At 40.5% G+C, this 25,122-nt stretch overlaps 1 protein-coding gene across 6 annotated transcripts in view; it reads left to right on the forward strand.

The window, feature by feature from the left end:
* Positions 1 to 24,813, forward strand: part of ndufaf7 (NADH:ubiquinone oxidoreductase complex assembly factor 7) — a 40,806-nt gene extending 15,993 nt beyond the window's left edge. For 5 of the 6 annotated variants that reach the window (XM_069930963.1, XM_069930964.1, XM_069930965.1 and 2 more), the window contains exons 5-10: positions 3,022 to 3,235; positions 5,551 to 5,609; positions 8,985 to 9,098; positions 11,720 to 11,863; positions 19,141 to 19,314; positions 23,382 to 24,813. In XM_069930963.1, coding sequence (XP_069787064.1) covers positions 3,022 to 3,235; positions 5,551 to 5,609; positions 8,985 to 9,098; positions 11,720 to 11,863; positions 19,141 to 19,314; positions 23,382 to 23,588 — 912 coding nt within the window. In that variant the 3' untranslated portion in view covers positions 23,589 to 24,813. The remainder of the gene's footprint in view (positions 1 to 3,021; positions 3,236 to 5,550; positions 5,610 to 8,984; positions 9,099 to 11,719; positions 11,864 to 19,140; positions 19,315 to 23,381) is intronic. The other variant, XR_011355587.1, reaches the window with a different exon arrangement.
* The last annotated feature ends 309 nt before the right edge of the window (positions 24,814 to 25,122 follow it).

Below are 25,122 nucleotides of genomic sequence, written 5' to 3' on the forward strand. Positions count from 1 at the left end.
CACAGTTTGGCGGGTAGCAACCTCCTTTGAAGAAGACCGCAGAGCCCACCTCACTTACAAAAGGCAAAGGAGGAAAAACCCAACACCCAACCCCAACCAACCAATTTTCCCCTGCAGCCGCTGCAACCGTGTCTGCCTGTCCCGCATCGGACTTGTCAGCCACAAACGAGCCTGCAGCTGACGTGGACTTTTACCCCCTCCATAAATCTTCGTCCGCGAAGCCAAGCCAAAGAAGATATAGGACACTTCAGCCATCTAAGTTTCTCCAGCATTTTGTGTTTTTTACTTTAGCTGTGGGTTGGAATGTTACAAGTAACATTCATGACATGCAGGTGGCAACCAATGGCCATCTACAATGAGAGAGTCAAACAGTCTACCCGTAAGATTCAGTAATGTTTTCAATGTTTTCTTCATCATCAATTTTTTGTGGCACCGATAACCAGAAATATCACTGGCCCTGCCATGTTAACGTACACCTATAGACCCGAGGCATTAATTTATAAGGCACAAGTTAGGTATACAAAGGTATATACTTGCAGCCCAAACAAACATTATAGAAGTTTGACACCATTAAGAAAGAAGCAATCTGCTTCATTGGCACTCCATCCATTGCAACTTTCATTCATTTCAGCACTGATCGTCGTGTGTGCCCGCTGGAAACACTGTCAGCAATTGGTTTCCTTCTACTCGTATGCCAACATGATTCGGAAATATATTGATGTTCCTTTGTTGTCACTGGGTCTAACCAGAACTCCCTAATCAAAGTATTGTTCAGGTATCTTCACCAGCAAAGCTTCAACTATTTGAGAAAGTTTCCCAGGTACGGTATACCCCGCTTTATGAAACTAGACCATTCCTATGGAGTCTCTCGTAACAAAATGGTGTAAAGGAAAGAAGTGATTACCATTGATTTCCATAGGAAAATTTTTTGAGTGTTCCCAGACCCAAAAAATAACCTAGCAAACCATACATAAAACCTAAAATAACACTAACATTTATTAAAAGCCGGAATGATATGATAAATACACAACCTATAAAGTAGAAATAATGTATGTACAGTGTGGTTAGAAGATTGGGGTGGTAGGAGGTACTGGAGACTGGGGTATAGGAGAGAGAAGATCCAAGGACAAGCTTGTCTGTATTTTTCCTAATTTTAATCCAAACTGTGATAGCTGTAATTTGCAAGTGGTTTCATTGACCCATATGTTTTGGTCCTGTCCGGTTCTGGAAAGATATTGGAAAGATGTCTTTGGTACTCTTTCAGCGTTCCTTGTAATTAATTTACAACCAAATCCCTTATCAGATGATAGCTTTTACCACCCTTATGACTAGGAGAGCAATTCTTCTTAAATGGAAGGACCCCACTCTGCCTATTATAATTCAATGGTTTTCTCAAACCATGGCCTGTTTGAACTTGGAGATATTTAAAAGTGCTACTTTTGATTTCTCTGTTATATCATACAATATTTTCAGACATTATCTTTGATTTATTGTCATTCTTGATACCATTAAGTTTCTCTTTTGGATGAGAATCAGCCTTCTTATGTTTGATTAATGCTGATCCAAGGCTTTCCAGTATTTTTGTTTTTTCTTTTCTTCATTAGATTTGTACAAGTGGTTTTACTATAATGTGATTTTTTTTTTCTTTGCTTTTTTCTCTTTGATTGAGTATGGGGCAATGAAGATACTATAATTATGTACTGATTGTTGTATATTGTAATCTTTTTAATTCTTAGAGATTTTGCTATAAATGTAATCTTATTCTCTTCCTCCATTGTTTCTTAAAATCAATGAAAAGATTGAAAAAGAAAGAAAGAGAGAGAAGAGGGTCATCTATTGACATCTCATCGTAGTTTCTGGGGAAGGAGCTGCTTGGGGTGGGCGCGCAGCCTCTATAAACAGCTCGCTGTTTTTGCCACATTTTTTCGTAAAAGTGAAAATCCTTTTGTAAAAGAGAACACAGGTTTCTTCATAAAAAAGCAAATTTGCATCAAGCAAGTACTGTATTCATAAAGTGGAGTATACCTGTATATCACTTCTCAAGGCTAGTTAGGGATAGGCAATATATGCTGGCTTTGTGGGAATGAAGACATCCTTAAAAATGAATCCAGTAAAATCCCTGTTATCCAGAATTCAAGCAATAGCCAGCCTCAAGCAATCTGCAAAAAAAATTGAAAATAATAAATAGGCAAAAAAAAAGAGTTTAAAATGGGCGCCCCCTAGTCATCACTTTGTCAATTACACAATATACAATCTCAGCAGCCAGCAAATACACTTACCATCTACAATCCCCTTAGGTGCTGGATACCGGGGGTTTTACTAAATAAATAATCAGATTCATACATTATTTTATTTGGAAGATGATTTTGTATACATATGAAATAATGTTTCCTCTTGAAGGAGAATTTAGAACTAGGAAGGATTGACTTTGGATGTAGCTTTTGGGACCAGAGTATTTGAATTCTGTACCAAGACATCTCTGGATGCTTAAGTGTGAATGCATTCAAAGCTGAAGTTGGTGGATTTTGGACAGGGTGGATTCAAGAATTAAGGGAATTAGGTAGCATTTACTGTGTTAGTAAATGGTGGTGATTTGTTGTGGTAAAGCATACTCCTATTTGTGTTTATTCTGTAGGCATCTACATAAATTTAGCTATATGTTATTTTTCTAGATTGATTTGATAATTAATATTCCAGAACAGCCATTCTCAACCTTTTTGGCTATGACCCCATAAGTCTCTGCTCAAAGTTTATGGGGTCCCTTCCCTGTGAAGCAGTCAAATTTTAGTCTCTTTGAAATGGGAAACAACAATAAAAGGTCTAACAATGAAGTGGAAGAGACAAAAAAAGGGAACAAAATTATGCAGATGGATTCACCAAATAAACAATCTTGCATTCATAACGCCATTTTTACCATCCACATCAAGCATACTAACTGCCTTTTTCTCTCGGCACTCTTCTTAAAATGCTCTTTTTTAACAGTTAATACTTGTTTGTACTTTTTCTTTTGGTGAAAATTAGGTCTTCAGCCAACTCAATTCTCTATTGAGGGCACGTGAGATTTCTGTTCATTTGGTCGAAGTGAGTTCAAACCTCAGTGAAACTCAAGCACAGCTTTTAACTGAAGGGGAGCACTGCTTGTTGCATGATCCCAGTGCTGCAGTTTATAAGACTGGTATTACCAAAACAGGGCTTCCAATTTCCTGGTACAAGGATTTACAGGATGTACCAAAAGGTGAGATGATCTCCTTATTAAATAATCATAGAAATTTAAGAAAAGGCTAAAGTAGAAAATTGAAGTGTGTGATATTTCTGTTACCAAAGTACGACACAAGGAAGGAGGCATGATGCAGGAAATGTATCATAAACATACCTTCAAGTGGGATTGAACTCTTTTCCACGAATTTGGTTTCGATTTCACTTTTATTAGTTTCACCCTGTTTCATTGATCACCAGCCTGCAATTTGTAAGACATATTTTCCTGCAGACTCATGTATACATTTATTAGCTGGAACTGAATGTGTGCAAATTAGATTAGATTCGATTTTATTGTCATTGTGCCAAGTACAGATACAAAGCCAATGAAATGCAATTAGCGTCTAACCAGAAGTACAAAGAATAGTACTATTTATAAGTAATTGCGAATAAAAGCAAGCGTCCAGCATACAAACAAGTATAAAAGTACTGACAGTGCAATACCACTCAGTGCTGTGATTTAAGGCTCAGTGTGGTCACAGCCTCAGGAAAGAAGGTCTTCCTGAGCCTGCTGATCGGGAGCAGAGGCTCCTGTGGCGCCTACCGGATAAAAGGGTAAAAAGTCCGTAGTTAAGGTGAGATGCATTCTTGATCGTGCTTCCTGCCCTGCCCAAGCTGCCTTTCTGATAGATATTGCTAATTGACAGTTTTCGCCACCCGCTGGAGTGCTTTACATTCTGATATGAAACACTTGCCATACCACACTAAGGTGCCGTAGATAAGTATGCTCTCAATGCTACAGCAGTAAAAATCCATCAGTATCTTGGGACAGAGGTCAGTTTTCTTGATGCTCCATGGGAAGTAAAGGTGTTGGTGCGCCTTTTTGATCAGGATGGAGGAGTTCAGGGGCCAGGTGAGAATGTGGACCCCAAGGAATTTGAAGCTTGATACACGTTTAAATGCATGTTTAATTGTAATTAAATAGAACTATAGAACATTACAGCACAGAAACAGGCCCCTTCGGCCTTTCTCGTCTGTACTGAACCTTTTTTTTAACCTAGTCCCACTGACCTGCACCAAGAATGAGAGGCCCTTCATACCTCTCCCATCTATGTACCTGTTGAAATTCTTAAATGCTAAAATTGAGCCTGCATTCACCACATTAGCTGACAAATCATTCTACACTCCCACCACTCTCTGTGTGAAGAAGCTCCTACTCATCTTTCTCTTAATATTTTCCCATTTCACTCGTAACCCATGTCCTCTGGTTTGTATCTCACTGGAAAAAGCCTATTTACATTTACTCTGCCAATCCCCCTCATAATTTTAAATTCCTCTATCAAATCTCCCCACATTCTTCTACACACCAGCAAATTAAGTCCTAGCTTGTTCAACCTTTCACCGTAATTTAGTTCCTGAAGTCTGGAACATCCTTGTAAATCTCCTCTGCACTCTTTCTATCTTATTGATATCTTTCCTGTAGTTGGGTGACAAAAACTGACACAATTCTCCATATTTGGCTTCACCAACGTCTTGTAGCATAGCATCCCAACTCCTATACTCAATACTGTGATTTATGAAGGCCAATATACCAAAAGCTCTCCTTTACAACCCTATCCACCTGTGACACCACTCTCAGTGTCATCTGCAAACTTGCTGATCCAATTTACCACATTATCATCCAGATCATTGATATAGATGTTAGACAACAATGGTCCCAGCACCGATCCCTGAGGCACACCACTCGTCACAGCCCTCCAGTCTGAGAAGCAATCATCTAGCCATTGTCAAATCCATTTCACTACTTCACCATGAATACCTAACATCTGAACCTTCCTAACTAACCTCTCGTGTGCAACCTTGTGAAAAACCTTACTGAAATCCATGTAGATAACATCCACAGCCTTTCCTTCATCAGCTTTCCTGATTACCTCAAAAAACTCGCTAAGATTGGTTAAACACAACCTACCACACATAAAGTCATGTTGACTATCCAAATAATTGTACATCCGATCTCTCAGAACACCTTCCAATAACTTGCCTACTACAGACTTCAGGCTCACTGGCCTATAATTTCCAGGATTTCCTTTGGATCCTTATTTAAACAACAAAATAACATGAACTACCTCAATCCTCCGGCACCACACCTGTGGCTAAGAACATTTTAAATATTCCTGCCCGAGCTCCTGCAATTTCTACACTAGCCTCCCTCAGTGTCCTAGGGAATATCTTGTCAGGCCCTGGTGATTTATGCTCCTTTATTTGCTTTAAAGCAGTAACATTGGATAAAATTTTCATCTATTTCATTGCTTCAATAATTACATTAACTTTTACAATGTGCATTTCTTTTTTCAGGTTTTGCCTTTTATCTTGCTCATGAGTTTTTTGATGTGCTTCCAATCCACAAGTTTCAGGTAAAACCATCAGTATTTAAAGTTGCAAAAAAATTTTTTACCTTCAGTTCCTCTTTTCATTCCTGTTGACCTGATTTACCCAAGGGGCATGCTAATTAGATAAGATGTATTCACACATCGAAGAACATTTATTCTTAAAACCAAAAGAGCTTGTTTCCTCTTCCGAACCATAGGCCATTGAAACAAATTTTAAAACATTAGTTGAATTGGTTAAAAAGATCTTGTAAAATCTTTCAAATCATATTGAGAGATTTGGAAATGTTTTTGTTAATCCTTTTATTTTAAAAATCTATATATTTACTGGATGACTTTGTTCACTTCAATTTGTATATGAAAAGTTTTAATTGAATTGGTTTTATTAGACAATATATTAAAAACAAAGTAATTGTCTACAACAAAACTGATTCAGAAATAACATTGATTACTCTGCCCACCATAGAAAACCTGCTTTTACAAGACTAGCTTTGACAGTAGCTGTGAATTACTTAACATACAGCAATTGTGGGTGCGTGTGCAGTATATCATTTCCATATAAACATTTACAACGCAGAAACAGACCATGTCGGCCCTTCGAGTCCGCACCAGTTCACTTGAACAACTCCACTAGCTCCCCCCCCTCCTGCTCTCCGCCCATAACCCTCCAACCCCCTCATATCTATCCAACCTTCTCTTAAGTGACAGAAGGGACCCTGCCACAACCATCTCTTTTGGAAGATCATTCCACTCTGCCACCACTCGCTGAGTGAAAAAGCATCCTCTAATATTTCTCCTAAAGTTTTGCCCCCTTACCCTTAACTAAGTTTCCAACCTCCCCTGTCCTCAGGGGAAAGAGTCTATTTGTGTCCAGTTTATCTATTCCTTTCATAATTTTAAATACCTCTATTAAATCCCCTCTCACCCATCTACGTTCCAATGAATAAAGTCCCAGTTTCCTTAATCTCTCCCTGTAATCTAGATGCTGTAAGGCAGGCAACATCCATGTAAATCTTCTCTGTACCCTCTCCACCTTATCTATATCCTTTCTACAATTTGGAAATCAGAACTAAGCACAGTATTCTAAACCTGGCCTCACCAATGCCTTACACAGCCGCAGCATCAGCTCCCAGCTCCTATACTCTATACTATGATTTATAAAGGCCAGCGTACCATATGCCTTCTTAACCACCCTGTCTACATGGGAATCCACCTTCAATGAACTCTGTACCATAACCCCCAAGTCCCTCTGCGTACCTCAATGCCTTCCCCTTAATTGCATATGTCCTATTGTGGTTCTTTTTACCAAAATGCAGCACCTCGCACTTGTCTACATTGAATTCCATCTGCCATCTTTCAGCCCTCTCTTCCAAACAAACCAAATCCTTCTATAATCCAAGAAAACCTTCCTCACTATCCACCACTCCCCCTATTTTCGCATATTTGCTTACCCAGTTAACCACACCCTCCTCTAAATCATTAATATAAATGATAAACAACAAAGGACCCAACACCAATCCATGAGGCATCCCGCTTGTCACATGCTTCCAACCTGACAGACAGTTGTCCACTATGACTCTCTGCTGTCTATCTTCCAGCCATCTCAGAACCCATGTCACAATCTCTCTACTAATCCCTAGTGAATATACCTTCCTTATTAATCTTACATGCGGAACCTTATCAAAAGCCTTACTAAAATCCAAACAGATCACACCCTACCTTCATCCACTTTTTTTGTCACCTCCTCAAAAAAACTCAACAAGGTTTGTCAAACATGACTTTCCCTTTACAAACCCATGCTTGGTGCCCCTAATCAATCCCTGCCTATCCAGATATGCATATATTCAATCTCAAAGAATACCCTCCATAACTTTCCCCACCACTGAAGTCAAACTTACTGCCCGATAATTACTTGACCTGCTCCTAATGCCTTTTTTAAATAACGGAACTACAGTCGCAACCCTCCAATCCCGTGGTAAAAATATCAGGTTGGATCCTGCTGCAATTTCTTTTCATTTTATTAACTGTTCATTTTCTACTTTCAACTTCTGCTGTATTTGGATAGGCAGGGACTGATCACAGAGGGTAAGCATGGTTTTGTATTTGGGAAATCTTGTTTCACAAACTTGATTGAGCATTTTGAAAAGGAAACTAAGAGGACTGATGAAGGCAACGTGTGTGTTGTCGGCATGAATTTTAACAAAACCTTTAACAAAGTCCAGCGTGGTGGGGTAGTCTGATGGTTAGATCATATTGGATCCGAGGTGAGCAGGCCATTTGGATTCTAAACTGGAGACACACAGGAGACTGCAGATGCCAAAATCTGAATCCAAATGCAACCCGCTGAAGGAACTCAGTGGGTCAAGCAGCATCAGTCAGAGAAAAAGAATGGTCAACATTTTGAACCAAGTCACGATAAAGGATTTCAAATCAAAACGTGGAACATTCTTTTTCTCCCTCTGAGTCCCTCCAATATATTGTGTTTGAATCAAAAACTGGTTTGGAGGAAAGAGTCAGAAGGAATTAGTGTAGGGTTGCTTTTTCTGATTAGAGGCCTGTGATCAGAGGTGTGCTTGTCTTCGGGGATTGGTACAGGGTCGACTTTTGATTGCTATCGACATTGACAATTTGGATGACTGTAGTTTAGTGGTTGTAAAAATGGAAGTCTAAGTTCAGGACAAGATTAAGATCAATTGGGAAGATGAGCCAAAGAATTGCAAATGGAATTTAGCTCTTGACAATGGCAAGGCATTGCTCTTGGGCAAGTCAAACACAGGCAGAACTTGCACGGTAAATGGTAAAGCCCTGAAGGGTGTTACGAAGAATGATTTAGGAATGCAGGTGTATATTTCACTAAAATTGGCAACTTGGTTGGACAGGGTGGAAAAGAAGGGATTTGGCATGCTTGTCTGAATTGGGCAGAGTATGGAGTACAAAAGTTGGAACATCATATGTTGTACAAGTTATTGATGAGTTCACATGGAGTATTGAATGCATTTTCAGTCACCAGCTATATGGAATACATTATTAAGTTGGAAAGAGTTCAGAAGAGATTCACCAGGATGTTACTGGGACTTGAAAGCTTGAGTAATAGGGAGAAGCTGGGTTTTTTTAAATTTCCTGGACTAGAGGAGGCAGAGGGCAATCTTGTGTTTGGGCTAAAATCGAGTTTGTCATAACATTCATGCAATATGCTCTTGTAAGCTATGAGGCAAGTTAAATAATTATCATTAAGTATTTTACTGCAGCATTTTTCTTGTTTATGCTTTTAAGTCTTTTCAAAGGAATTTACTATAAGATTCAACTCCAGTGAAAGGTGTAACATTTCAAAAGACTAGAAATAAAATGTGTGTGCTACAGCTTTTCAACTTGTCACTTTGTTTTTGTATTGTTAAATTACAGAAAACCAAACAGGGATGGCGTGAAATACTGATTGACATTGAACCACAATCACCTGAAAAGCTTCGGTTCGTCCTGGCACCCTCTGCCACTTTTGCTTCAAAAGCATTAATTAAGGTGAATTTAAAATAATGTAGATCCTGTAGATTTAATGAGTGTGTGTGTCTCTCTCTCTTTCTCATTTTGTTCCCTGCCCCTGTCACCCATTTACATTCCCCTCCCTGCCCTGGTTCCACCCATATACTACGAGCCCAGACGATCCATAAACCCAGCAACAATAGATATTCGTCAAGACAAATGGTTACTTAAACAAAAGTTGCTTTTAATCATCTTTAAATATGAAAACAGAATCACATTTTAATTTAATACTATATTAACTTAACTAACCTAACTTCTTCTTTCTTTTCTTCTTTGGCTTGGCTTCGCGGACGAAGATTTATGGAGGGGGTAAAAAAGTCCACGTCAGCTGCAGGCTCGTTTGTGGCTGACAAGTCCGATGCGGGACAGGCAGACACGATTGCAGCGGTTGCAAGGGAAAATTGGTTGGTTGGGGTTGGGTGTTGGGTTTTTCCTCCTTTGCCTTTTGTCAGTGAGGTGGGCTCTGCGGTCTTCTTCAAAGGAGGTTGCTGCCTGCCAAACTGTGAGGCGCCAAGATGCACGGTTTGAGGCGTTATCAGCCCACTGGCGGTGGTCAATGTGGCAGGCACCAAGAGATTTCTTTAGGCAGTCCTTGTACCTTTTCTTTGGTGCACCTCTGTCACGGTGGCCAGTGGAGAGCTCGCCATATAATACGATCTTGGGAAGGCGATGGTCCTCCATTCTGGAGACGTGACCCACCCAGCGCAGCTGGATCTTCAGCAGCGTGGACTCGATGCTGTCGACCTCTGCCATCTCGAGTACTTCGACGTTAGGGGTGTAAGCGCTCCAATGGATGTTGAGGATGGAGCGGAGACAACGCTGGTGGAGTAACCTAACTTAACCCCCTTCTAATTCTATGCGCACGTGTATGAAATGTGTGTATAAGTTCAGAAAAATTCTTTGATTCACAGTCGAATCTCACTTCTCATTCCTCCAAGTTTACTGGTTGCAGTCAATTTTTAGACTGTGCCCAGAATTTAACATTTATGAATTTCACCAGGATTTGATGTTTGAAAGGTGAATGATTACCGCCCAGGAAGGTTCTCGTCAGTTTTCAGAGAGAGATTTGTTGTTCACTAGACACCCACAACTGATTTCTTGTAACCAACCACTTCAGTGTCTTGCCAAAGAAACTTGCCCCATCAGGGTTTTCCAAATGATAACCTCTTTCTTTCAAGTCACCACAGAATTCCTTTTTGTTTCCCTTATTTCAAGTGAAACATTAGGCAGCCAGTCCTCTCTTCTTGTATGAACCACAAGGGCTTTGACCAGGCTGAACTAAGCACTCACAACCCATCTTCCAAATGGGGTTTTGCCACAAGCTTATCAGCTTGTCCTGTTCCAGTCCCAGCTGCTGCTGAACTGTAACACTGCAAAACTGATCTCGCTCTCTCTCAGAAAGAAAATCTGTTTTACTCTCTCTGCTTGCAAAACCACATGACCCTCTTAGAACAGCAAGCAGCACTCAGACAGACTTCAGCTCTGAACCTAATCCTCCAAGTTATGTCATCTGTTGCTTTTCAAAACAACACTCCATCAGCGAAGTCCCTTGGGCACTCTTCAAAGTTTTTGCAAAGGCTCTCAGAGCCTGCCTGTCCAGCTTGAACAGAGCACCAGTATTTTAAATGAGATCTGTTTTGAAGTGTTTGTATGTGACCTACGCTTAAAAAAAAACCTGCCACACTTTATTTCCCAAAATCATATCCATAACAATATAAAACACAACACATTCCATCACATCACACACTACTGTCCAAACCTCATCTGATTCCATCTGCCAATCTCCCCCTTCAAAGGTTCCCATCATCACCTTCCTTACTCATCAGATTTCAGTACTTGTAGTTATTGTGTCCTTGCTCATTACCTCCAGCCTGTGTCTTCACCCTCTCCTTCCTCCCTGTGGCTCCCATAATTTTCCTTACCATGTCTTCTTTCACCAATCATTATCTACCTACCACTCTCTCTCCCAACTTCTCCCCTCCCACTACTCTTAACTGGCTACATTTGGCCATCATTTCTTACTCTGCCTAGGTATGTCAGTCACCTACAGTCCTCTATCTCATCCCTCTGCAACTCTTTATATCAGCTGCCGTCCCTCTCTTCTCTGTCTGGATCCAGGGTTTTGACCTGAAACATCGATTCCTTTTCCTCCATAAATGCTAGTTAATCTTTTGAGTTCCACCAGCAGTTTATTTTTGCTCCAGATTCCAGCATCTGCTGTCTCTTGTGTTTCTTTTTTCTTTATCTGCTGCATTATGTGTACAATTTAAGAAGACCATGAGACAAGTTGCTAATAAAGATCCATGTTGAGAGTAACCCACCTCGCTATTATAGTTTAGTTATAACTTGCATTAAACACATCTGAAGAAAAAATATATATATATTAGTTTTTATTTATACTTCCCATTGTGTCAGGCGTCTCTATATACAATTTTGATGTCCTGTAACTAATTGGTATAATTGAATGTTTCCAAAAGGTTGGGTGTATTGATTTATTTTTAATTGTACTGTAAAAGTTCATTGTGGCTGTACTACTGATTAATTGTACTTCTGTTCTTTTTTCCAATAATATAAATCTTTATTTATATTTCCATACACAGAGAGATGATGAAAGGAGCCATGTAGAGATCTGCCCTGAGGCAGGTGTCATCATCCATAGTCTAGCCAGTCGAATCGCTGAAGATGGGGGAGCAGCTTTAATAGCTGACTATGGTCATAATGGAACGAAGACCGACACGTTTAGAGTAAGTTCAGTGAAGCATACATTTAGTCTTCATGGTTCTCTCATTTAATTATCCTCTGATTCTTGACATTATTTATGCCTGCTGATGTTATTGTAACCAATTATGTGCTGTGTATTTTCATCACATTCTGACACTTGCTAGAGAATTTAAACAAAAACTGAGAATTGTTTCATGCTCAATACTACTGATCAGCTTTGTATTTTTAAACTTCCTCTCATTTTGAGAGAATCTAGTGATAATAGCTAAACTATATTTTTGGAGATTGTTATCCATAGGATTGTGGACCAAACAACAATTTATAATGATGTTAGCCCAATATCAGTTAATAGCTTACTAACTAATCGTCATATCATTCATACCTTTTCTTAAACAACTAATCATTTATTACAAATGATTTCAAAATAAATTGTTTTGAGATGATTGAAAGATTCATTTTAAAACAAATCAAATTTTAACTGATTGGTTCAATTAAAGATCAGACCCTTCCAGCCCAAATATACCCATGTGATGAATTAACCTACTTGTCCCATGTGAGAGGAAACCAGAGCACCTGGAGGTAACCTACGTGGACACTGGGAGAACAAACTAACTCCTTAAAGGCAGTGCAGGATCTAAACCAGAGTCGCTGGTATTATTAGAGGCTTCGCGGACAAAGATTTATGGAGGGTAATGTCCACGTCAGCTGCAGGCTCGTTTGTGGCTGACAAGTCCGATGCGGGACAGGCAGACACGGTTGCAGCGGTTGCAAGGGAAAATTGGTTGGTTGGGGTTGGGTATTGGGTTTTTCCTCCTTTGTCTTTTGTCAGTGAGGTGGGCTTTGCGGTCTTCTTCAAAGGAGGTTGCTGCCCGCCGAACTGTGAGGCGCCAAGAAGCACGGTTGGAGGCGATATCAAACCGTGGCGGTGGTCAATGTGGCAGGCACCAAAAGATTTCTTTAGGCAGTCCTTGTACCTCTTCTTTGGTGCACCTCTGTCACGGTGGCCAGTGGAGAGCTCGCCATATAACACGATCTTGGGAAGGCGATGGTCCTTCATTCTGGAGACGTGACCTACCCAGCGCAGTTGGATCTTCAGCAGCGTGGATTTGATGCTGTCGGCCTCTGCCATCTCGAGTACTTCGATGTTGGAGATGAAGTCGCTCCAATGAATTTGTGAAGGAAAAGGTCCCATGGTACTCTGAGGAAATGTGGGGAAATTCTCCCTGCACAATATTTATCCTCAAAACAAAAATTGAAATATAGCAAAGTAGCAATATTTCAATTTTTTTTTGAGGATAAATAGCAAACAACAGCACGATAGCAGAGTGATTGGTACAATGCTGTTACAACGTCAGCAACCCAGGTTCAAATCCACCACTATTTGTAAGGAGTCTGTGTCCTCCCTATGACTGTGTGGGTTTCCTCCTGCTGCTCTGGTTTCCTCCCATGTTCCAAAGTGAACAGATTAATAGGTTAATTGGTCATATTATGTAATTGGGCAACATGTGCTTGTTCGGCCAAAGGGAGCTGTTACCATGCTGTATCTCCAAGAAATGAAATTTTAAAAATCCTTCATTGCGTTATTTAAATTGTGGTATTTCCACCACTGTAGTACTCCTTCATTATTCCAAGGTGGATTGGTGCCTGGTGATGTATGAGAACTGTGTCTGCCTCTTGTGTGAGAATCCATATTTCCTGCCCCTGCACCATGTCCTCTGTGGGCGATCATTTTCCCTCTTTTGCAGCTTGAAATTTCAGAATGTAGATGTTTATACATGTTTCCAGGTTATTCTTTTAGTTTTCCACTTTTTCCTGACTCCAGCTTATGGACTGATTAATATTGATCCCAATATGAATGGTTTATGATAGGCCCTGAATAAAAAAACTCATCGTCAATGAGAGTGAAATGTATTGTTACATTGTTATGATGGACTAATTTAGGTTATTGACTTGTTCTATTTATTAATAGAATTTTTTGCAAAATTCATTACTTCCCCCAGGCTAACTATAGTATTTTCAATGAGCATTTCACTCATGAATGAAACCTACTGTTGGTAAAAACTTTCTTCGTCTCTTTATCCAAAAAAAAGACTACTGACTTTTGCTTCCAAGTAGATTCCAATAATTGTTGAGAACATTTTTTTTTAAAATTCTTGTTTTCAAAATATTTTACGATGGTTAAGAATTTTAAACAGAGTCTGGTAATATTTTTTTCCTGCTTCTCAAATTTATTGGGTAGAATGCAGTCATTTTGTGTTCGAAGCTTTTTTGGGCATTTAGAATTGAATTGATAAAAGTTTTCAAAATACAGTGAAGTTAAAACACCAGTCTTAATTTTAATTTAACAGGCCATTTTGGCCCACAAGTCCGTACCACCCAATTAACCAATACCCAGAACTATTCAAATGGTGGGAGGAAACCTCTGGAGAAAACCCACGCAGACATGGAGAGAACGTATAAACCCCTTCCAGACAGTGCATGATTAGAACCCAGGTTCCGACCACTGGTGCTGTAAAGGCATTGCGCTAACGGCTACACCAACAGTGCGGCTCCTAGAATTTGAAATGTCATTGGAGACATCGATGAGATGGCTTTGGTTTGCTACACAATTTCTTTTGCTCCATTTGCTGATCTAATGCTGCATTGCCTGTACAAGTGGCATATTTAAAGCTTTTTTTGATGGGCCCTTGGGTATTTTACCACTGTGAAGGTGCCACGTGAATGCAAACCGTTGTTGTAGCTTGTAGCCCACAGCTGATGTCTGAATGAGTTGTATTTGGGAGGGTGAGATGCAATGAAATCTGTGTCAAAGGTTTAAAGACTCATCTTCTTTGATTCAGAAAAGTTTATATATGCATTCAGAGCCAGCTCTTCAGCGCTTGACGTCCTGCTTTGTGGAAACTGCCAAAATGTTTGGCCTGGAAGTCAGCCTGAAGAAAACTGAGGTCCTCCATCAGCCAGCTCCCCACCATGACTACCAGCCCCCCCACATCTCCATCGGGCACACAAAACTCAAAACGGTCAACCAGTTTACCTATCTCGGCTGCACCATTTCATCAGATGCAAGGATCGACAATGAGATAGACAACAGACTCGCCAAAGCAAATAGCGCCTTTGGAAGACTACACAAAAGAGTCTGGAAAAACAACCAACTGAAAAACCTCACAAAGATAAGCGTATACAGAGCCGTTGTCATACCCACACTCCTGTTCGGCTCCGAATCATGGGTCCTCTACCGGCACCACCTACGGCTCCTAGAACGCTTCCACCAGCGTTGTCTCCGCTCCATCCTCAACATTCATTGGATCGCTTTCATCCCTAACGTCGAAGTACTCGAGTTGGCAGAGGTCGACAGCATCGAGTCGCTGCTGAAGATCCAGCTGCGCTGGGTGGGTCACGTCTCCAGAATGGAGGACCATCGCCTTCCCAAGATCGTGTTATATGGCGAGCTCTCCACTGGCCACCGTGACAGAGGTGCACCAAAGAAAAGGTACAAGGACTGCCTAAAGAAATCTCTTGGTGCCTGCCACATTGACCACCGCCAGTGGGCTGATATCGCCTCAAACCGTGCATCTTGGCGCCTCACAGTTTGGCGGGCAGCAACCTCCTTTGAAGAAGACCGCAGAGCCCACCTCACTGACAAAAGGCAAAGGAGGAAAAACCCAACACCCACCCCCAACCAACCAATTTTCCCCTGCAGCCGCTGCAACCGTGTCTGCCTGTCCCGCATCGGACTTGTCAGCCACAAACGAGCCTGCAGCTGACGTGGACTTTTTACCCCCTCCATAAATCTTCGTCCGCGAAGCCAAGCCAAAGATATATGCTTTCTTTGATTTGGGATTACTTGAAGATTGCAAGTATAAATTTCAGGTCATAGATTCAAAGAACTTTGTGCGCTAAAAAGTGTACATACGTGACATCACATACAGCCCTGAGATTCCTTTTTCCTGGAGGTGCAGCAGAATTAACACTAAGTGGTCGTGCAAAATATAAACTGTACACAGTGTAAGCATGTAAGGCAACCAGAACTAAACACAATATTTCAAGTGTGGTCTAAATTCAGAGCGTTTTTTTAAAAACCGCAGCATTACCTCATGACTCTTGAACTCAGACCCCTGACTAATCAAGTCCAGTATACCATAACATTTCTTAACTACCCTATCGATCTGCGTGGCTACCTTGAGAGATCTATAGATTTAGACCCAATGTCCCTCTGTTTTTCAAAACTTAAGGATCCTGCCATTAACCTGCCTTCGTTTGACCAACCAAAATCCATCACCTGCCACTTTTCCGCCAAACTGTCTATATACTGTTATAACCTATGACAACCTCCTACGCTATTCACAATACCTCCAACCTTTCTGTCATCTGCAAACTCATTGACCCATCCCTCTGCTTCATCTAGGTCATTTGTAAAAATCAAGGAGCAGGGGTCACCACAAAAGATCCCTGTGGAACTTCACTAGTCACTGACCTTCAGGCATAATAGTTCCATTTACTACATCCCTTAGCTTTCTGCATGCAAGCCAATTCTGAATCTGCAGAGCAAAGGTTCCTTGGAACCCATGACTCAGACTTTCTGAATGAGTCAACCTTGTCAAATCCCAAAAATCCATATGCACCATGTCTACATCCCTACCTTCATCAATTTTATGTGTTATGTCCTCAAGAAACTCACTTAGGCTTGTGGGGAAAAGCCGTGAGCTAAGAAGGATGAGAAGAGACTTGATAGATAGCTACAAGATTATGAGAGACATGGATAGGATGGACAGCCAGCACCTGTTTCCCAGGGCAGGATCAGCAAACACCAGAAGTCACAATTCAAAAGGGTTAAATTTTAACTCGATTAAGGACTATTAACAATATAATGTCTTAACACAATTAACCCATTATAAGTAACCAGAGCAAATCTACAGTTATATATTTATAAACAATGTGTATGTCAAAAACCCAGACCATTACAGTCTGTGCCCAATATTCAAACAGGAAAAATCCCCCAAAACCCAGGTCAGTCAGTCAAGTAAGTCCAAAAAAAAAGTCTCACAGTTCAAGTTCAGTTCTTTAACAGAAAACAAAGGATGTTATATTGAATGTTGGGAGGAAAATGACTAATGTTGCATGGCAGTAAACATAAATCTTCACTTATGAGGCATGTGCATTTCACACACCTCTCCAGCTGCCCTCTGCCACTCCAGCTGCTATTCTGCTGCCCTCTATTTCATAGCTGGATTCTCCCTTTGTTCTTGAAAGATCTAAACAATTGGCAGGTCAGCACTCAGCTATACCTCAAGTTACACAGAGTTCTTAGCAGAAATCATGACTGTCTAAAAGGTCAGTCCGTGGTCCATAACAACGTAAGTATGAAGTTAAGGGAGGGAAGTTGAGGGGAGATATCATCGGTCAGTTTTTTTGCACAGAGTTGAGGGTTCTTGGAATATCTTGCCGGCGATGGTGGTGGAGTCTGAAACACTGGGGGCATTTAAGGGACTTTTAGGCAGACACTTGGTGAAAGAAAAATGGAGAGTTATGGGGTAGGGAGGGTTTAGTACTTTTTTTAAGGAGGAATATATTGGTCAGCACAACATCGAAGGCCGTAGGACCTGCACTGTGCTGTATTGTTCAATTGCTAGATTTTTGGATGTTGTATGAATTAATGAATATGGTTTTGGTGCATGGAAATAGAATGGCGGTAAAAGATTAATGTTTCTTGTATAATTCCTTTTTTCAAAATTGTTTTTCAGAAAAACTAATTTATGAAAACACTTAGTGTCTTTGTTTGAATGACAATTTGGAGGTAGGCATATCTATAGGAGTTAGGAAGAGATACAGCATGGTAACAGGATCTTCTGGCCCACAAGCCTTCGGTGCTGAAATACATAAATCAATGTATGAACTTGCATGTTTTGAAGAGTGGGAGGAAACCTGGAGGAAACCCAGACAGGTCACAGGGAAAATGTACCAATGCCTTACAGACAGTGCTGGATAGGAAACTGGGTCACTGGCACTGTAATACCGTTGTGCTAACTGAAACACTAACCATGTTGCCCTAATATATGATGAATGGATTCTGAAAAATGTACTAATAACATGATCTCATTTTTTTTTTAAATCATTTCTATTGAACCAAAATCAAAAAGCAAAATTCAGTAAAAATCTGAAAATATAGATGCCAGAAATCCAGATCACCTGAGAATCCAGACTTTTCAAACTGTTCTTTTGCGTACGTACAATGCATAAACACCACAGATGTACTGCTCAAGAATCTGGAAAATCTGGACCGACTTGATTCCCAAGCATTCTGGATTTTAGGACTTTTACTGTAATCCAAATGTGAAATAAAAGCAGAAAATGCTGGAAAGCAAAGATATCAGGTCAGGCAGCTTCGGTGAAGGAAAGTCGATGATTTATCATCAGAATTGACTTCATTTTTTTTATGTGATTTTAAGTTTAAAGTAAAACGCAAAAGACTGAAGATACTGTGGTAGAAGTAAAAACACAATGCTGGAGAAATTCATCTGGTCACACAGTGCTATAGAGGGAGTGCAACGCAGATTTACGAGGTTAGTTCCCAGGATGGCAGGATTGTCACACGTGGATAGGTTAGAAAGACTGGGATTATATGCAATAGAGTTTAGAAGGATGAGGGGAGACATGATTGAGGTATTTAGGATTATCAAAGTGCTTGACAGGGTGAAATCAGAGTACATGTTCCCAATGATGGGAGGGACTAGGACTAGAGGGCATAGTTTAAGAATACAGGGAAGGCCATTTAAGACAGAAATGAGGAGATTTTTTTTTTTTACCCAGAGAGTTGTGGATCTGTAGAATGCATTGCCACAGAGGGTAGTGGGGGCGGATTCGCTGGATAGATTTAAGAGAGAGTTAAGAGATTTAAGACTCTTGTGGGCTGGGAACTTAAGGATTATAGGGATACGGCTGGGATTGGTTATTGAAAGAGAAAGATCATGCCATGATCCAATAAATGGCGGTGCCGTCTTGATGGGCCAATTGGCCTACTCCAGCACCTATTGTCTATTGTACTTCGACATTTTTTCATACATTGATAAAGGGCTCAAACCCAAAACACTGGTTATGTATCTTTGCTACATGATAAAGTACACTGTTTGACCTGCTGAGTTTCTCTGCTGCCTTGAGATGCAGATTGTGTTTCCCTCAACTTGTTTGTGAAACATTTCAAAGGTGACTTTAGCTCCTCTCTTTATCACTGCCACTAAAAAAGATAAAACTTTTGTGCAGAAAGAGCTTCAAAATTATATTTAATGAGCATCATTTTCCAAAGGGCTTCCGTGGACATCAACTGCATGAAGTGCTCATGGCACCTGGAACAGCAGACTTGACAGCAGATGTAGATTTCAGCTACCTTCGGCACATGACAAGGGGCAAAGTAACCACCTTGGGGCCAGTTACACAGCAGGCGTTTCTGAAGAATATGGGCATTGATGTAAGACTCCAGGTGAGTCTTTAATGGTTGTTTTCTTTCAAAATTCTTGTTTTGCCTCTTTCCTAAGCTTTTGGATTGTCAATATTATATTAACAATTCTCGAGATTTTAATTTTCAACATGTGATTCTGAAAAGTCCAGGGGATTCGGAGTGTTCTCCACAAACTTGTTCCATTCTTGCATCTTCTCAACCGGCACGGTTAGCATAGCGTGATGCCTTTACAGTGCCAGAGGTGGAGACCTGGGTTCGAGTCCCACACTGTGGAGTTTGTACATGCTCCCCATGTCTGCGTGGGTTTTCTCTGGGGGTTCCAGTTTCCTCCCACTGTTCGGAGCCTACCAGAAGCGTAGGTTAACTGGGTGTAAATTGGACAGCGCTGGCTCGAAGGCCAAAATGGCCTGTTACTGTGCTGTATGTCTAAATTTAAAATTTTAAATTTAATTCTCACATTCAAGTCATGCCAAGTTTATTGTCTTGCGATTATGTACAAGTACAACCTGATGAAACAGCCCTCAGTGCAAAACACGCAGACATACGACCAGACAAACAATACTTATGCAGGGCAAGTATGTCACCTGTACAAATAAATAAATAAATAATTTTTGCTCCATCAATATGACAGTCTCGGATGGTTGCTGTGAGGAGTTCCTTTGGTCGTCCAGCTTTCTCACTGCCCATGGGAAGAAGCTGTTCCTCAGCCTGGTGGTGCTGGCTCTGATCCTCCTGTATCTCTTTCCCAACAGGAGCAGCTGAAAGATGCTGTGTGCAGGGTGGAAGGGGTCCTCGATGATTTTGCACACCCTCTTCAGACAATGATGCCAGTAGATCACGTCAATTTGGAGGGGGGGGGGGGGGTGCCAAGACTCCAGTGATCCTCTCTGCCACTCTTATGATCCTGTGGATCGACCTCCAATCCATTTCTCTGCAGGAACTGTATCACACTGTGATGCAGCTGGCCAGGACGCTCTTGATAGGTTGACATAATGGTGGCTGGTAGTTCTTCTCAGGAACCATAGTCGATGTTGCACCTTCCATGATAGGTCACCAGTGAAGTAAATTCCAAAGAAATTGGTGCTCTCCGCCCTCTCTACTGTAGAAATGTTGATGTCTTGTGAAGGATGGTCATTCCAAGTCTGCCTGAAGTCCACAATCATCTCCTTCGTCTTGTCCACATTGAGACTGGGGTTGTTACTCTTGCACCACTTCATGAGATTTTTCACCTCTACTCTGTAGTGCTATGTCTTGGGTCAACTTATACCTCTCATTTTGTTCATTTTAGATTGGTCACAGTGTTTGAGCTACTGAAAGAAAATAGACACACACACCGAGAGCAGTTCAGATTATACAAATGTTTATTACAAATTCAAAAGCTGATTTCACACTTCAATATGCAAGCCCTTCCCAACTATACTTATCGACGCTTGGACTGGTCCCAACTGCCGAAGTGAGGCAACGACTGCACACTTGTAGTAGGTTGTCAGGGCGCCGGTAGCAGCTTCTCCACCTCCCCTGACCGGGACGTTGGCTGGACTCCAGAAGTTCTTCTTCTTGCTGAGAGATGTTGCCACCTCTCGGAGAGTATCAAACTTCAGCAGTGGGACCATGGCTTATATTACCCAAAAACTGCTTACCCAAGCACCTATTCCCAGCACAGCAAGAAAGATAAGCGAGCAAGCTAGCATGCTAGGCTTCTATCGAATAACATAATTTTCAGCTTATCACTTTGAATACAATGGTTTATTTTGCATCAAGGCTAGGCCTCTGACAGTCTGTGACCAAAACAAGCAGGAAGATTAAATGTTCTTGGTACACAGATGTCCTTTCTTCAGATAACAGCATCTCTGTCCCCTCGGTGGAATTTAGCTTATGTCTGCTGATTCTAAAACACAAGCAGGTTCTCAGCCTTGCAGAAGCAAAGGCTGCAAATTAAAAAAAAAACAGGTTAGAATCTTCCATTACATGCTACTCTTCGTTGTTGCTGATGAGGCCAACTACTGGAGTGTCATTTCAAACTTGATGACACTGTTGGAGCTGGATCTGGTGATACAATCAGTAGTGTGAACAGGAGAGTGCTGAGTGCACAACCCTGAGGTATGCCAGTGCTGAGGATGAAGGTTCTTGACGTTCTTCTACCGACCTGGACAGACTGGAATCTTTCTGTTAGGAAGTCTAGAATCCAGTTTCAGAGAAGCGTGTTGAGTTATTTGTTGGCTTTCTCAATATTTCTGTTGCATGTAACAAATATTATTTGAAGTGCTCTATTTTGTCTTGGAAATTGTCAAGGTTAATCGAAGCTATCAATCCACATTTAACATAAGATGAGGAGGCTTTAGAGAAGATGTAAAAAGAGTTTCACCAAGTTGTCTGGATTAGAGAATATTAGCTTACAAGGAGAGGTTTGACAAACTTGGATTGTTTTTCAATGCACCATCGAAGGCATTTATAAAATTTTGAGATGCAGTGATAGGGTAGATAGTCTTTTTCACAGTGTGGAAATATCAAATACACTAAAAATATAGTTTTAAGGTAAGAGAGGGAAAACTTACAGCAGATTTGTACGGCAAACCAAAGTTTAGTGCAGTTGCAACATGACCTTCCAAGTTTTATATTTAAAGCTTCGACCTATAAAGGCAAGTATGCCTTTAAAGGAGCAAATAGAAATACCATGCAGATTTGGTTTTCGAAACCACAGACAGTTTCTTAAAACTGATGTGCCTCAGGCCAGTCACAGCTGATTTCCTGTGCATGATTTTGGTACAGATTTTATACTCTCAATGGACATGATTACAAAAATTGATCGATTTAGTTTTACTGGTTTCATTACAGAACGGGAGTTTCAGAGATCTAATTACTGGCAAGATAAAGATGGATTACAGAATAGGATGCTTAATTATCCACAATTACTTTGGTTAACAATGAGTCTAAGTTTCTGTTACAACAATGGGTGTATGCTATCAGTGTAACTTGACAATATTCCAGCAAAGGGTGCATGCCATAAAATAATGATGTTCGTGAAACGTGGGTGTTGTCACCTCTGTATTCCACAGTTCTACGCTCGGGCCTGTCTTCGTTTCCCTGTTACCATATTAGCATAATTCACATTACTCTTTACTAGTTATAGCCCTCACTATTCTTTCCTCTGTAATACCTTCTTTACCACCCTATCCACAGATGATGCCACTTTCAGGGAGCTATGCATGTACCCCATGAAGCTTAAATATTTAGTCACTTATGCATTTGACCTCCCAAAGCATAACGCACCTTGCAGATTAAACTCCATCTGCCAGTGCCATCATGGACATTAGTCTTCATTCCATCAAGGGCATCTAAAAGAGGTGGTGTCTCAAGAAAGCAGCAAGGACCTCCACCACCCAGGTGGTGCTCTCAGTGCAACCATCAGGAAGAAGGAATGAGAACCTGAAGATGAACACCCAACAGTACAAAAACAGCTTCTGCTCTCAGATTTCTGAATGGACATTTACCTCGAGACACTACCTCACTTTTTCTCTTCTTTTGCACTAACTGGATTATTTTTCAAAAAAAGTAATATATAGCAATTTTTGCATCTGTGTTAACGCTGCTGCGAAACAATGAATTTTGTGACACGTTCATGACAATAAGTTCAGATTCTAACAAATATTTCCTTTGACAACCTTCCTCACTAATCCACAACTGCACCAATTTTCATATAACCTGTAAACTTACTGATCAGCTGCCTGCATTTTTGTCCAAATTGTTACAATCACAAACAACAGAGATGTCAGCTTTTCTGTCTGTTGAACCACTGGTCACAGAGCTCCATCCAGAGAAGCACAACTACTCTCAGTTTTCTATGGCCAAGTCAATTTTGAATCCAGTTTACCAGGTCTCCATGCATCCCATGTGCCTTAATCTTTTGGTGATGGACATGGTTGAATGCTTTAAAGTTCATGTGGACACTGTTTAAGGCCTGGTCATTAATTTCCTCCATCCATCAATATCCTTAATTTCTTTTAGCGTTTTGTATTCAGTTGAGGAAATTAAGTCAATTGTCTTTCATTAACTGATTTATTTTCCCTTGTTTTGATCCCTCTTTTTAGGTACTACTGAAAAATACATCTGACCCAGCCACACACAAAAGCCTAATTGAAGCCTATGATATAATAATGAACCCTGAGGAAATGGGGAAGCGATTTAAGTTTTTTGCTTTGATGCCTCATGGTAGACTAATATACCAAGACACCAAGTTTGTGAAACGTGGTTCAACAGCATCACCTGTTGCAGGATTCAGTGAACTGCAATTATAAGGAAAGACTGGGAATATGGAATCCACTCACACTGACATGCTGCGCTGTAAGAAAAATAAATCTACAGCACTGATTCAAATGTCAACTCATTTTGGTTATGTAAATTTAGTTTTAGGAACAAATCATAAATTAACATAACAATATTTCTGTAATTAAAACTATATGCATTAGTCAACCAATAGTCATCATGCAATAGTACATAATTTTGGCATTATTTTACGCAGTGGAAAGAGTTGATGCAGTGTTAAATGACAGGCTGGCACCTAACTCCACTGCTTGGTTTTCTTGGATATTATGAACTCGTATTTTGGGACTGCATCCATCTGGGCAAGTGGTAAGTATTCTATCCCAATGTTTCAGCCATGGAAATGAATGCCACTTTGTTATTACAGCAGTTGGTGCTGCACATTTTCATAAAACATGCTGTTGATGTCATGGGCCCAGTTAATTAGGGAAAAGTGGTTGAGCAGTTACTGAGCCAGCCAAATTTAATACTTAATCTTGAAGGTTTTTGTCCTGAAATGCCTTTTTACCCCACAGATGTTGTTCAATCCAGAGTTCCTCCAGCAGAATTTTATTTGTAACTTCAAACTTAATCTTTTAAATTTAAATTTAGACATACAGCATGGTAACAGGCCATTTTAACCCAGGCGTCCATGCCCCCCATTTTACACCCCATTAACCAACACCCCCCCCCCTCCCCCAGGTATGTTTTGAACGGTGGGAAGAAACCGGAGTTCCCAGAGAAAATCCACACAGACACAAGGAGAACGTACAAACTCCTTACAGCGTGGGATTCAAACCCCGGACCAGTCCCGATCGCTGGTGCTGTAAAGGTGTTGTGCTAACCGCTATCCCAACCGAACGCTCGTTTTTTTTTAAGTATGAGAGGAAAACAGATTAAATATGAAGTGATCAAGAGCAGAGAGTAATGTGGCAAATAATAATGCTGAAGCAATTTTTTTTCATCTATGTAGAACTCATTTGGAAACTACCAAAGCTGCTACCAGGCACACAATGACACATGTAACAGAGCAGATTCAACACTAGTGACTCTCCTCGTGTCTCCCAAGTGATAAGACTTTCAAAGAAAACTTTTTGGAGGTTTAACTGGCATCCCTGTTTTGTTTGCTTGTACATTTCCACTTGAGTCCATCTTTTGTTTTTGTGAAGTAATGGTCTTCTCAATGAATAATAAACAACTTGCCTTTTTTACATTCATAAATTTGTCTGGATGTTGAAGGTTTTAGAGAAAAATGTGGGTGGGTGTGTCAGCATTAATGAGCAGATAGTTACTGCTACATAGAATACATTGCTGAATCTATTGATACATTTACTTCTGGTATTGTTCCTTTGCACGTGGTTTAACTCTGCTCATTAATGCTGACACACCCACCTCAAAGTTGCACTTCATAATTTATTTTGGACTGGAGATGTCGATATGAATCATTATTATTATTTGGAAAGTAGTGAATTATTGCTTAAACATTGTATTAATGTTCATCTTTCCTGCTTTGATGCAGCTCCTCATCTT

Source organism: Narcine bancroftii, chromosome 4 (genome assembly GCF_036971445.1).
Source record: "Narcine bancroftii isolate sNarBan1 chromosome 4, sNarBan1.hap1, whole genome shotgun sequence".
NCBI classification, from domain to species: domain Eukaryota; kingdom Metazoa; phylum Chordata; class Chondrichthyes; order Torpediniformes; family Narcinidae; genus Narcine; species Narcine bancroftii.